Genomic DNA, 15,466 nt, shown 5'->3' on the forward strand with positions numbered 1-15,466 from the left:
ATCTTGGGGGGTGGGGTGTTAGAGCAGAAACCAGAGGCCATATTTACAGAAGGTGGACCAGGGGCCAAATGGCTTCTTACACCTGATCCGCACATCTCTGGGGCACTTTGGTGTTATAGACTGGCCACATATTGAGGCAGCATGATCATGGGGTAATATTTAGGCACATGCAAATAAAGGAACACTTTCCTTTTGCACCCATACTGTATTATAGACAATGGCAGAGAATCAAAAGACCTGCTGGGAGGTACACAAATTGTGCCCCATGAGAATGAGTACACAGGTCAGAGATGCTCCACACCCTCATGAGTGTGCAGTAACGTATTGCACTAGTCCTTCCTCATCTTAAAAGAAAGATTTGGCTACCTCTAGTGAAAGAGTGCCCTGGTTTCAACCTGCAGCTCGGTCTTTCACTAATGCATTCTCCTCAGTGAAGACGCAAACTACCAGAGCGGCACAGAGCGAGGCAGTACTACCAACATTGTATTCAGGCTCAGATATTTTTTTCTTCATAAGAATGGGATCAAGTCATCATGCCACAATCTCCACCCGTCGAATCAAAGCAGTCTTTCTGTTCCGCCAAACAACTCTAGAGTTCTAATATTAATGTCACTTCCATGACAAATAAGAGAACATTTGAATCCTTGACATACAGGCCAGCAGAGGAGGGGTAACCCTGCCTCAATTCTGCCTTCTACAGGTGGCAGAAATACTTTCCGATGCTCAGGTGTAGGACACAACACCAAGACAGGCCGATGGCACACAACTTTCCTCTTTTTGGCACCACTCCCTGTTTTGTGGCGTTCTGCCTCCTAGGGCAGAAAGACTGGTGAAGAACCATCCAATCTTCTCCACTAAGGAGGCAGAAAAACAGTATGATGATCAGGTGGTAGATGCAGCCCTATGTCAGGACAGACACACCCTGCACCCCATGCTGTTTCTCACTTTTTTTGTTGGTGGTCTGTAGGGCTTTCTGTCTCCTCTGGAGTCGGCAGAAAGGAGTAAACACATCAGTTTGCCCACCCAGGGTCTCAGGAAGCCTAATGAGACTACTAGGACAAAAACAATTACAAAATAAAAAGTGACGTATGGGTCAGTTCCTTTCTGCCACTATATGGCCCCTAATTGCTTGGGCCCAGAAAGTTGCTCTTCCCTTAGAAGGGCAATTGGGACATTAACTACTAATCTGCCCACTACAGGGGAGCAGGAAGCCCACAATAACACCAGAGGAAAAAAAGGGAGAACAATAATGGGGTTGGGCATACTCCATGCACAAGATAGTATTTCTGCCCCCCAAAAAAGGCTCTACCTCCTCTGAGCTCTATGTCAAAACAACACCCAAAGAAATCTTGATTTCTTCTAACTTGCTAGTGGGGAAGGCTGAAGTGTTCGGGTTCTGGGTCAGCTGGCACCCAGGAAACCGTACCAACCTATTGCTTTTCTGAGAACTGGAGACCCACTGGAATCCAAGTGGTGGGGCTAGCATGGATCAAAGAACATTTTCTTACCCAGAATGCTCTACAGATATCAAAGTAGGGCTCAAAATACACAATAATCCCATATTTACTGGACACAAATCTTGGGCACTTCCAGCCAGTGGCAAAATGTTGTCTACCCTGCATCCAACATGTGTGGGTTAGCCTAATGCTGGCAAATGTAATGGACCAAAACTGTAACCATTTGATAGGACTGGAACAAAACTGTAACCATGCAAATGTTACATTGACTTCATAAGGTCTAAAGTTTGACCGGTTCACGTCCAGTAAGAAAGGCTCTCTTTTTCGGGAGAAGTGAAGAAAGACTGGGTGGTATGGCTTTTCCCGATCTCTACTAAGTCTGGAACTCTTCCTTTTAGGAATGTGAGGAAAATATGTTATTGTAGCTAAAGTTTGATCTTTGCAGGGCATTCTGGTTAAAAAAAAAGTGTTGAGATTTACATAAGCCATACTCCTCATGTCTAGTTTTCATAATGGTTTGTGAATGTTTTCCTGGGTGCCAGATAAGTCTCTGGCCAAGTATTGCAAATACCTGCATTCCCAGAAGGATTAAAATTTCAAGGAACAATCTTCATTTCTCCACACTGAATTTTGGACCTTTCCTGTTGCAGGTGTTTGGGTCAGCCATGCAAGTAGGGTAACATTTTTTATTGGAAGACTGAGGATACCGAATAGTAAAATATTTGTTATCTTCTATCAAACTTCTTTCTATTTTTGGCTTCCACATGAAGGCAGCTTGCAATAAAGGAACGCAATTTGCAAAATGCCTCTGAATGGAATGATGCGAGTGACTATAATTTCAGAGTTGTATGAAACAACACTATTAACCAACTCGGCTTCCTGGGCACATTTAAAAAAAAAATCATAGATTTCCTTCTTACCTATTTTATATTCATTACATTTTAGCTTATGAATTGAAGCATGGACAGTCCAGAAGGAAAAATCATTATGATTTGGAGCTCAGTGAATGGCTTTGGGCATCACTTGTTTATGGACAACAAATACTATATAGCAATGCAACCACAAAAGTCTGACAGTCTCTCAGGAATCCTGCAGTTTGTGCTCTCTGGGGATTTGTGTGCAGTGTTGCAGGGTTGTGATCACATTTCGCAAAATCCACAATGCAAATTTGCAATGAGCTAGCCCTGGAGACTGTGGCTAACAGCCCAATGGCGGATGGAGAGTCAAAGGAGGAAGGAGTCACAGGTTAATACACATCAGTACTTCTGGGTCAAGGTGGGAAGATTTGTATGCAAATAAATTGTTAAAGAGTATTCTATCAAGGGTAGCTACATATATTTTATTCTTATTTGCAAAAAGCAGAGAAAAGTACTGATAGGGAAGAATCACCTGAAAAGAAGAGAAGAAACAGAACAGCTATGCACAGCTACCACAGCGAACCAAAACAGAGAAAATATATATAAATATATGGAAAACATTACTTAGCTGTAACAATTTCTTTGCAGCTTTTAGTGCTGTAAATTAGCCCACTCCTGCAATTGATTGTTGGGTTCAAACATTTCAAGTTTTTAAAGGCAAAAGAGGAGTTTTGCTTTTGAATTGACATGGGATACCGACCCTCAAACACACATTGCACCAACAACTAGACTCCACCTCGAAATGTGTTTTCCTATTTGGGTAAGTGCTGGTGTGGAAATTTGAAGCCATATGTGAAACCAGTGTAAGAACCTATAGTAAATATTAGGATACAAGTCTAACTATTTAAGTACCAGGTTTATTACCGAATGGTCCCATATGGGGAAGTGGGCAGGGCACCCTTGAGCACTACGAGCTACAAACTAATTGTTACAGGTAAGTAACTTTTTCAGTATGTGCTGCTGTAGATCACACACTATGCAGAGACTGAAAAGCAGTACTGATTCCACTAAAGTGGCAGCCTGCACCAGGTAGCAGGAGATGTCTGGATGTTTGAAGTAGCATTCGTCAGACCAGTGGATTTTGTCGGGTGCGAATGGTTACACAGTAACGAATAGGGAATGTGTGGATAGATGACAATATAGCAGCTTTACAGATATCTATTAATGGAATATTGCCAAGTTAAAGCACCTTTAAAATAAATAAATGTCCATGTAAAAGCAAGGAAAACATGAGACAAAGTGTTCAAATAAGTTCTAATTTAGTCATATTGTAGTGAACCACACTGAAAAGATTTTACGAGTACGTTCAGTTTTCTTCTGTACCTGAAAATCAGATCAGATCGTGATCACATACCTGCCACTTTCCACATCCAAAGGAGTGTCACCTGGTGAACTGACCAGGATTTTCTTTTAGATGTTATATGTGCAATGATTTAATCTGCCTGTATCCCTAATGATACATAAATACTCCTTTAATAAAGTTCAATTGTACTCACCTTGAGTTTGATCCCATAAGTTGCACTCCTCTGTCCATTAATGCATTTGCAGAAAGGCCTTGCCTTACAACCTATAAAAGAAAAGGTTTTACCTGTCATTTATAGACCAACAAGTACAGAAATATATGTTTTGTAGTCCTTGAATGAGGGTACAGTCTGGGCATTCTTGTACAAAACCACCTATATATGTATCTCACTTTGCTGAGTTACTATCATTTTGCAGTCATCTACCCTACGGCTCTGTACATCATCCCTCAAGGGACGAGTGGCTATTCTTTTTGGTTACTGACCAGGAATCAGCCTACTAAAATAGACTCCAAATATGTAGGAAGTGAGATCATAGCCTCTGCAATGATCAAGGAAATATGATCCTGAACCACCCAATAGCATGCTTCTCTTGAGTAAATGGTTCCAGATATTGTATCTGAACAAACTGGGGCACATAGAGATTTGGGTATGTCTAGATTTTTCGATTTCCTTATTTTCAATTATCTCTAAAAACATGCAAGCCACATTGAGGCCACCTCCGAGCACAGAGTCACAAAAATAAATAGTGTTAATGGATAAGAAAAGGCACCAAATGAAATATAATCCATGGATGGGATAACATTTTGAGAAGAAGAATCAAATACAATCGAACATTAACAGGTAGATTCAAAAGAATTTTCAGCATACAGCCCAAGGTGTTTGACTATCAAACTGCTCTCTTTTTGATCACAGAAACCTCACAGAGTTAAGAGATAAATGGTAAAAGTGTTTCTCAGCTGCATTCCAAGGCAAATGTACTGTGTCATATGAACAGGTTAAAACAATTTTACTAGTTTTCTTCATAATACATGGGATCGCAGATGTGAGAATTCAGGGCAAGAACATACCCAGATATCAACAAGCTTAAACTTAAAGCACTAGTTACTTACCTTCGATAACGATATATCACATATATAAGACACATTAGTAGTGATAGATTCCTTACCTTAGAATTACCCCCAGGCGTCAGACTGGATCCGGAAGGTTTTCGTCAGCAGTACCCCTGCGTGTCGGAAGGTGGTGTTGTACGGATCCGGGTCCATCGTTCGCGTCGTGGTCGCAGAGATAACGTCGCAGCAGCTATATAGATGCCGCCCTCGCGCGCTGGCGTCAGTTCTGTACACAACTTTCCACGCCAGGAATGCAAAGCTATGCAAACTACTGACCACTGGTGCCTTGTAACTAGGGCCCTGAAAGCGATGACCTTAATCCTAGAAATCAGTTTGCAGAACGGGGAGGATGGGTGGGGCGGTAAGGAATCTATCACTACTAATGTTTCTTACACATATATCATTACCGAAGGTAAGAAACTTGTGCATCTGAAAGAAACAAGTAGTGGTAGATTCCTTACCTTAGAATAGATACCCCAGCAATACCAACCTCGGTGGTGGGTCTGCGAACCAAGATCACATCAGAAAGTCCTGAAGAACAGAACGGCAAAAGAAGCCATCTCTCCGGACTTGGCTGTCCAGGCAGTAATGCTTGGCAAATGTGTGCAGCGAGGCCCACGTAGCTGCCTGACAGAAGACATCCAAGGGAACTCTCCGTCCCAAAGCAGTAGTGGCTGTCGTCAGCCTGGTAGAATAGGCGTGCAGCCCCAATAGAGGCTCCTTTTTAGCCAAAGAATAACAAGCCTTTATGCACAGAACGACCCACCAAGAGATGGTCCGCTGGTGCTCGGCCCAACCTTTCTTGACGCCCACGTACCCAACAAAGAGCTGGACATCCACCTGGAACTGTTGTGTGCAGTTCAGGTAGAATGAGAGAGCCCATTTTGGGTCAAGACGGGGGAGCCTCTCTTCCTCTTTCGAGGGATGCGGAGAAAGAAAGAAAGTGGGCAAAGTGATGGTCTGCCCGATGTGAAAGGCAGTGACAACCTTTAGCCGTAAAGATGGATGAGTCCTTAGAACAACTTTGTCCGGATGGACAGAGAGAAAAGGAGGTTTAGAAGAAAGAGCCAGGAGCTCACTCACTCTTCTGGTAGAGGTGATGGCAACCAGGAGAGCAGTCTTTAAAGTGAGAAGACGAAGAGAACAGTTGTCAAGTGACTGAAAGGGAGCACACATCAGATATGTCAGAACCAGGTTCAAGTCCCACTGAGGCATTATGAAAGGAACAGGAGGGAAAAGAGGAGTAATCTACTTACAACAGGGGACTTAAAAAGGGAAGGCTGATCTGGAAGCTGTAAAAAGGCTGAAATAGCTGAGAGATAGCCCTTGATAGTGCCCAGAGCAGAGCCCTGCTGGGCCAAAGAAAGTAGGAACAGAAGGACCTCTAAAAGAGGGGCAGAAAGGGGATCCACAGCCTTTGCTGTGCCCCATGCCACAAACTTATTCCACCTGCAGATGTATACCGTCATAGTGGAGGGCCGCCAAGATTACATCACAAACTTCGGGAGGCAGGTCAAAAGACGTCAACTGCCGCCGCTCAATCTCCACACAAGGAGGTGGAGGCTGGACAGGTTGGAAGACCGTCCCCTGCTGCTGCGACAGAAGATTCTCTCGAAGAGGCAGTCGGATCGGGGGATCGATGGCCATGCCGAGTAGCTCGGGATCCCATACTCTTCGAGCCCAGTCCAGAGCCACAAGAATTACTTGGGCCCGGTTGCACTTGATCTTCTTTAGCATTCAGGGTAGAAGTGGTATAGGCGGAAAGGCGTATAGTAGACCGCAACTCCACTCGTGACAAAAAGAGTCGCCTAGCGAGTGCCGCCTTGGAAATTACAAGGCGCAGAACTGATGACACTGCACGTTCTCTTCGGTGGTGAATAGATCTAACCAAGGCTCTCCCAGTGCTAAAAGAGACCTTGCGCCACTTCCGAGTTTAAACGCCATTCGTGATAAATCATGCACCAACGGCTGAGTCTGTCCAACCTGACATTCAGAAAACCTGCCAGATGTTGAACCACCAGGGATATGCCCTGGTGTTCCAGCCAAGTCCAGAGGCGCAGAGCCTCCTGACATAGGGTCCACGACCCCACCCCGCCCTTTTTGTTGCAGTACCACATGGTGGGGGTGTTGTCTGTGAACACCTGCACCACTCTTCTCCAACAGAGGGAAGGAATGCCTTCAGTGCAAGCCGGATCACCCAAAGCTCCAGAAGGTTGTCGTCGGAGACCAGAGGCCTCTGATCTCTGCCTCTCCCATGTGGCTGCCCCATCCCAGGAGGGACGCATCTGTCACAACTGTGTGCTACGGTTAAGGAAGGGAGAGGGATCTGCCATTGACGCAATCTCGATTGTTGAACCACCACTGCAATTGTCGTGCAGTGCCCTCCGAGATCTGGACGTGATCAGACAGGTTACTATGATGCTGTGCCCACTGGAACTTCAGGTCCCACTGCAGAGCCCACATATGCCATCTGGCATGATCCACTAGCAGGATGTAGGAGGCCATCAGGCCCTGGAGCCAAAGGGTAATCCTGACCGAAACCGGGATAGTGGCCGAAAGAGCGGAATTATAGCTTGAATATCGCAGACTTGTTGCTCGGGAATAAACCAGAAAATGCGCCAAGTCCAGAAACACTCCGATGAAGAGGAGCATCTTAGAGGGAATCAGGTGCGACTTCGGCACGTTGATGGAGAACCCCAGCAAATGCAGGAGGCCGGCCGTAGTCTGGACGTGGGAATACGACTGCCAGGGGCGAGCCGCCTTCAACAACCAGTCGTCGAGAAAGGGGAAGACTAGAACCACTGATTTGCGCTGATGAGCTGCGACCACCGCCATCACTTTCGTGAACACCCGAGAGGTGCTGGTAAGGCCGAAGGGGACCATGGTAAACTGACAGTGCTCGCGGCCTACTGTGAACCGCAGGTAACGCCGGTGGGCCGGCAGGACAGGGATGTGGAAATATGTGTCCTGCAAGTCCAACGCTACCATCCAGTCTCCAGGGTCGACGGCAGACAAGACCTGAGCTAACGTCAACATCTTTAACTTCTCCTTCCGGAGGAAGCGGTTCACGTTCCTGAGGTCCAAGATGGGACGCAGGTCCTTGTCCTTCTTTGGGACAAGAAAGTAGCGGAAATAACAACCACGACCTACTTCTGGCCCAGGAACGCGCTTGATGGGCCCCTTCGACAAGAGGGCCGTTACTTCTTGCTGAAGAAGCGCAAGATGATGCCCCGACATGTGGTGGTATTGAGGTGGCAGGGCTGGAGGGGTAGTCTCGAAGGGGAGGGAGTAGCCCCTTCGGACTATTTGCAGCACCCATCTGTCAGCAGTGATGTTGCGCCAGTGGGGGAGATGATGGCAAATCCTGCCGCCCACTGGTGTTTGATGGGCCGGAAAGTTCAGACTAGGAAGGCTTTTAAGTGGCGGTTCCCACGTCCGCGCTGAGGTTGTTGTTGCGCAAGCCTGTGGCTCTGAAATGAACGTGTTGGGGCACCCCTTCCGTGGCCATGAAAGGAGCAGAAGGCAGAATGAGGGCAAGTGGCCGACAGGCCCAAGGACTTGGCCATAGCCCATGAGTCCTTAAAGTGCTCCAACGCACTATCTACCCTATTGGCGAAAAGGTGAATGCCATCCAAAGGCATGTTCATCAGAGTGTTCTGGACATCTGGAAGCCAGCTGTCCTCAGCCAGGCATGGCGCCGAAGCGCCACCGTCCTGAAAATCGCCCTGTTCGGCAAATGGTGAACTAAGCTGTGTCTCTCCCAGCTGCTATAGCTTGGGAGAGTACTGCCCAGGCCTCATCCGGACAGCTGAGCAGCACCTGCGCAGCCGTGTCCCACACAGAGTGGGATTAACGGCCCAAGAGGAATGCAGTGTTCACCGACTGCAGCCCTAAGCTGGCGGATGAAAACAGCTTCTTGCCAAGCTGCTCCAGCTTCTTGGATTCCCTATCGGGAGGTGCAGAAGGCAACCCTCTCTGGGAAACAGAGGCTTTGACAACCAAGCTCTCAGGAGTGGGGTGTTGAGAGATAAAGAGGGGGTCACCCGGAGCCGGGCGATGGCGTCGGGTCACGTTCCTGTCCACAGGAGCCCCTGTATTGGGCCCAAAAAAACATCCAAAAGTGAGTCATTAAAAGGTAGCAAGGGCTCCCAAGAGGTCGCCGCAGGCTAAAGCACTACTGTCAGGAGGTTAGTCCTGACAGCATCTGTAGGGAGTTTGAGGTGGAGGATCTTGGCCGCCCTACGCAACACCACTGCGTAACTTGCTCCCTCCTCCATAGCGACGGTAGGAGGAGACAGCATGCCACGGTCAGGTGAGGTGTCAAGACCGCTGGCATCCCCCAAGTCCTCTGCCCAGTCCGGATCATAGTCACACTGTTGGGTGAGAGGATCCTCAGATACCTAACAGTCCTCCCCTTCCTCCGAAGTCTGCGAAACAGGCTGAAAATAAGGAGGACAGACCTGGGTGTAAAATAACCCCATCAGAATCGGTGTCGAGCGACGCCAATCCGGCGCAGTGTCCAGTTCAGGGTTGAAACTGGAGCGAACGGCTCCGCGACCGGTCCCTCGACCTCCCACGGGACCGGGACCTTGAGCGGTGCAGAGCCGACTGCCGGACTTCCAGCAACTTTCGGGACCGCTCCTGCAAAGTCTTCGGCCCTATGGCCCGGCATCGGGGCACGACTTGGAGTTGTGGTTGCGCCCCAGGCAGTAGAGACACACGCGATGCGGGTCCGTCACCGACATCATATGGTGACAGTCCCCACAATTCTTGAAGCCGGGCATCCCTACGACAACAGGAGTAGATCGAATCAAAAGAATTGAAACAAAAAATCACGAAAAAACTCAGTCAAAAAGTGACTGGGGGTACTTGCTCTTCCCAGATCTGCGCTTGCTGGCGCAGAAAAAGAAAGAACAGACGTCAGTGCGCGACGTCATCTCGGCGACCACGATGCAAACGACGGAAGCAGAGAGGCACAACGCCACCTTTCCGACGCACATGGGTACTGCTGACGAAAAAATTCCGGATCCAGTCTGACGCCTGTGGTAATTCTAGGGTAAGAAATCTATCACAATGTGTTTCTTTCAGATTGACCATTTTACCAACCTTACACTCTCCAGTGCCTAGCTAACAGCAAGAATGTATTCCATAATCAATATCACATTATAACACTGTAGGGTGATTAATCCATCTTGAACAATAACCACACATAAACCCTTGAAACACTAACACCTCATCTCATGATCCCTCACACATTAACTCATCTATACTTAAAAGCTGACCAGACTAGATGCCATAGCCCGAGAGATTAACTTCTCCAAATCTGGAATCCACTAACATCACAACCTTAAAAATAGAAATGCTCCTTATGTCTTGAATATCCCCGGGCGACTGAAATAGAATACTGAGGCCTCTAAGTGATAAAACACCTGGACGGAGGAGGGACACACTGTGGAGGAATAGCAATCATTCCGAGAAATTCAATCCAAGTAGGTATTTTTAGAGTTGAGAACCATACTACATTTCAAAGCTTGGTTCAAAACTAAAAGGGCTGCAGAATTCACATTATGTACCACCAGCTGGGGAACAATAACATTTTCATGGAACAACTAATGGAGCTAATCTCTCTCATCCTCCACTAACATCCTTAAAGCAAACTTCAACCTCTACTGGAATGACTCTACAAACTCATAAGCACTCTATGTATGCGCCTTTCTAAATAACAACAAACTAACAATTCTGTACAAATCTGACTCATGAGAACGGTTCAACTCTCAAATGTCTGCTAAAAGTTGTGTTTTGCTAGTAGTGACCTCATGTTAATAGTTGAATGGTTAGACTGCCACCTCATTCTCTTCTACCATGCTTCCAAAAAATCTATAATAAAAAGCCAAATATTCAGACAAAAATTATAGATTAGAGACACTAGACATATTAACACCAATGAGCTTGTATCCATATGTGAGTCGCTAATTCAACCCCAGAACGAGATGCAATCTTGTTTATGCTCTATGTGCAATGATACCCCAATGCATTTCAGGCTCTGGGCAGATCCATGATCAGGGGAACAATTTAAATAGTACAGATGTATGTAGAAAGAAAGATACAGATGTAGACATTCAAGGGAAACGAGCAGCCACCGGAATGTTGAGGTGCAATCTTGTGTCACCTAGCCACATAGAAAAAGACGAGTTTATAACCTGGGCTGCTTTTCATCATCTCTTCATGTCGCAATATCTATTACACTACCACTTCACAGCGTATCCTCACTTCCGTCTAGTGTGGCAGGGATTTGGCTAATGGATGCTAAAAGTATCAGTTTGCATTTGGTCATGCATATTATGTTTGCTCTGGTCTACAAATGGCAGGAAGAATGCGTCCCCAGAAAGAGTATTCAGCAGATTTAGGATCATTCAATTGTTTCGAGGTGTGGCCTTTTACCCATTGTCCAACTCTCGCTGCATTTTTCCCATTGTTTAGGACTGCTCCAGGGAAGAGCAAAAGGTTCCACAAGCTGATTCAGCAGAGCAGCCCATTTAATTTAACTGACAGCATCCTCTGTGAGAGTTTTGCTCAGTCACCCTTGAGAAATGGCATTTGTCCCCTCTCATCTTCCTTAACCTACCTGCCAGCCAACCTAATGAAACATCTTCCGACACAGCTCCAGCGCTGGGTCTCAAAGGCTTGCTACATCTTCCAGCTACTTCACTTTCCAAGGCCTTAGGCTCTGATGTTCAAAGGGAGGGACACTGCCATTTCCACTGGCAAAGCCCAGAAGAGAGCCATCATTTCTAGGCTAGTGCAGTAATGACACCCAAATGTGAAGTCTTTCAAAGAAAGGAGAAATGTATTTGTAGTGAAGCTGTTTATATATGATTTTTAGACGTTTAAGAGACAAAATGTTAGTGTTAATGTCTTTGAGATCTTTTGGAGGTTCTAAGTCTCGTTTAGGAGGTTTGACTATTTCTTAATTGGCAACAACTGGATAAATAGATTTTTGGTTTTGTGTTAAAGATTTACAGTGCAGTGTAAGTTTACTCTCATCTATGTTACCTGTGACTTATTTTCTTATTAATGTTCTTTTTTTCCACTCTATAAAGTGCTTGGTTACCCTGGAAATGTCTGGATAGTTTTGTGGAAAACGAAAGAAAGAAGTAAAAATAGAAATGTCATAAAAGGTATCATTCATGAATCAACATGTAACAATGTGTGCTACCCTTTCACATTCAATGCTGGTTTACTTCTGCATTTAGCCTTTAAAGATATCCCAGCAGAAAAATGTTTGTTCAACATGAAACACATTTAATAAGTGTGAATAATCCCTTACTAAAAGCGTGCATCTCTTTTTTTTGTTTCCTACCTTAAATGTTGGTACAGAGAGTTGTTCATATGAAAAAGAACTTTCCTCGCTGGTTGGAGTATCTAGGTCAAGTGGGCGATGCAAGGAGGATTTTGAGGTTCTCTTGTTGGTAGGATGCTTTACTGACCAGTTGGATACCTGCAGCTGAGTAAGGTAACTTTGGTAGCAAGCCATCAAAGGTTGCTGTGGGGTAATTTGTTCATTTTCTGCAGATTTATCAGCATCCGTCGCATACGCCTGATCCACAGTGTCCATTTCCCCACCCAATGCAGAAACAAAAGAAGCTTGGGAAGCATAGGTTCTGAAAGGCACATTCCTAAGATCTGCACTGGTGTCCTTTGATGTTCCAGTTAATGGTCCTTCTATGCTGTGATAAATTGAGCTGCGACTGTATTCACTATTCTGTGCTTGCTTTTTTCTCCTTTTTCTTCCTGGATACGTCCCAGGGCCTTCATCACTGCTGATTGGCTCAAACTCTTCTGTTGCTGAAAAATATGCTTCACTTTCTGCCATGGACATGCTAGAGTCCATAGATCGATACTGATGAAAGGAGTTTGAGTCTGCAGAGGGGGTAAATGGAAAAGATCCAAAGCTTCTTCGTTGTTTTGGAGAGTCCAGGACATTTTCGTCACTACGTGAAACATCACTACTAAACTGAACTCCAACAGAGGCAGGTTGTTTATCACCATAGAAGGCAGCAGTAAGGCTTTTTGTGCTGCCGTGCCGGACAGAAGTAACAGATGCTTGCCGCTTTAAAGGAGATTTAAGGGGAGACTTGACAGCAGGTCTTTCCTGGGAGTTGGTGGAATTTGGACCACTTACTGAAGCTTCTGCACGAGTACTAAGGAAAGAAAACAACATAATTCACCAAAAAACAATCCTTCGATTGAGGCAGTCAACATACATCATTGCAATTGTAAGTACTCCAAATACTGTCTCTTTTCTGGGTCAAAAGACTGGGCCCCCTACCCAAAATGGCATTGCTTTGCGTATTTCAGAAACAGGATTGACCCCCCCCGCCCCCCAATACCCCCTCCATTCCAGTCTCCCGAGTTCGAGTCAACTGAGCCTTTAATAGAAAGATAGCTGAGGCTACTCATTCCCATACACTACTACCAGGAAAAAGGTTGACTCTAAAAATTAGGGGGAAAATGTACTGGGATTTTGCGGTTGCATATTCTGTGCAGGCAAAATGCCAGGGTTTACAACTGTAAGATCCATTTTACTCAAGGAATTAACACCATTTTGCGATTCAGAAAAGTTTGTCTGAATTGTAAAATGGGATTTTCGACCCTTACCAAATTGCAATTTGGAAAGGGTGTGTTTTGAGTGGTCCTTCCAAACTGCAAGGTTGGTAAGGTATATATTTATGGTCTGCAACAGCAGTTCTGATCGGAAACTAGTGATCAGTTACCAACTTTCATTTTGGGGTAGTAACTGATCTGATTCACTGAGGGAAAGAGGCTCCTTTTGGCCCCTTCCCCTTTGGGAATCATTGTGGCAGGTTCGCTGGGATAAGGCAGGGGTCTTGGGGACTATGACAGCTCTCATAGAATAATTTTTTTCACATGGCGAACTTTATATTTTTTTAAATGTATTTAAGTTTCCATTACGAATATCAGGATGCTTCAAAACAAAATTTGAAGTGACAGATGGTGGTTGGCTGTTTCTTGCAGACCATCATACCTGAAACTGAAGATAATTGTAGTAAATTCAAAATTTTGATCTGCCTAACGAATATTAATTGGGCATGTCATTCTGCGACACTCTGCGATTCCCTATTTTGAAAGCAACCTATTAATTTGCAAATTAAGATTGGATATGCAAAAAGTTTGTGAACCATTTGCGAATCTATTCCTAGTACATCTGGCTCTAGGTTTTTTAAACATAACTTTCTATGAAGAAATAGTAAGCACCACCACTCTCACATAAATATAGATTTCCAACTAGAAGCTTGAAGTAAAGCCTTCTATTTATTTAAAACCCTAACTGTTTTAACTATGTACACACTGAAATACGTTCAACAGCAGAGGACCACAAGTAGTCAAATGAAGCCCTCTGAAACTCCACCACATTCTACCAGCTAGCACTTTCCTGCACTACTAAGCATACCAGACTCTCAAACAGCATAATCAACTCATCCATATTTCTCAATCATCTAGTCCTAATTCAATGGCTCACCCCATCATGGGCATTAGGATAACATTTCAATAATGCTACTTGGCTCAGGAGCCTGGTGGTTCACCGGTTATCCTGCAAAAAAATGGTCAGATCTCACCACACACCACTGCATTAGTGTAAGATGGTTTCACTAAAATTCAGTCAAAATTTGGGACTTCTTGTGTGATCTATCAAGGGAGAAGCTCCAGGTAGGTTTAAAAACACAGTTAAAGTTTCTCCAGAAGAACTGGTGCGTAACTCCTTCCAGTCTTCAGTCACAAAAAAAAGATTCACACACAGGTTTCAGTGGGCTACAGCCTGAGCATTCTGTGTTGTCATCACAGACATTGTGCAGCTTCTACCAGGTCCTAGAATGTTTCCCTTAATGGAAGTACACGAAAGATTCACACTTAGACCGCTATCCAAATGTAGTACAAATATGCAAACCAAGATCCATGCTGAAAACATATCTGTTCCACGGAAAAAGCAGGCTATAGAAAAGCTACCTCCCAATTCAACTGGAGTCAGGCAGCTCCCTAACACAGCTAACCTAACTGTATGCTTTCTGGCTGTTACACAGTGCACCTCTCCCATCAAGTAAATGTAAGATCATTAACTCTGTTGTAACAACAATGACACAATATGTTCAGCATTATAAACTGAAAATAAAGGAAAAGCTGAGAAAAAGCAAGTAATTTATTTATAATACCAGGCATGTTAGAACTAAAGTCGCACCAGGTTGACCATGTCTTTTGCTAAAAGAACACCAGAATCCATGTTAAAAAGTAAGAGACCTTCAGAGCTGATCTTGGTAATGTTAAGGGGTAGTTGGCCGACAAAACTGGTTTTATCTTAACTCTGATGGTCTGCCTCTGGGTGTATCAGGACACTGATATATCAGCAATGTGGCCCAACTTTTGCCTGCGAAAACCTTTGACTTTTACCTACAACAGAAATCCCCTCAGTGCCTTTATGGATTACAACCTACATAGGGCACTGGGCAAAACTCTCCAGTCTCATGCTGAACTTTCTGATATCTGAATTATACTCTCAAAAAAATGAAAATTGTTAAGTGTCCGCTAAAATTCAATGATGTTAATTATTTAACCGGTAATTCTGAACAAAGCTCATTTTAGTTAATAAGAAATCTGTAGTACAG

General features: G+C 44.8%; 1 protein-coding gene across 15 annotated transcripts in view; it reads right to left on the reverse strand.

Moving 5' to 3' along the window:
* BLTP1 (bridge-like lipid transfer protein family member 1) overlaps positions 1-15,466 on the reverse strand; it is a 1,831,302-nt gene that overhangs the window by 1,401,350 nt on the left and 414,486 nt on the right. For all 15 annotated transcript variants that reach the window (XM_086962202.1, XM_086962209.1, XM_086962198.1 and 12 more), the window contains 2 exons: positions 12,148-12,988; positions 3,871-3,941 (listed from right to left, as the gene is read on the reverse strand). In XM_086962202.1, the coding sequence (XP_086818328.1) occupies positions 3,871-3,941; positions 12,148-12,988 (912 nt within the window). The remainder of the gene's footprint in view (positions 1-3,870; positions 3,942-12,147; positions 12,989-15,466) is intronic.

Source organism: Lissotriton vulgaris, chromosome 3_1 (assembly GCF_964263255.1).
Source record: "Lissotriton vulgaris chromosome 3_1, aLisVul1.2, whole genome shotgun sequence".
NCBI classification, from domain to species: domain Eukaryota; kingdom Metazoa; phylum Chordata; class Amphibia; order Caudata; family Salamandridae; genus Lissotriton; species Lissotriton vulgaris.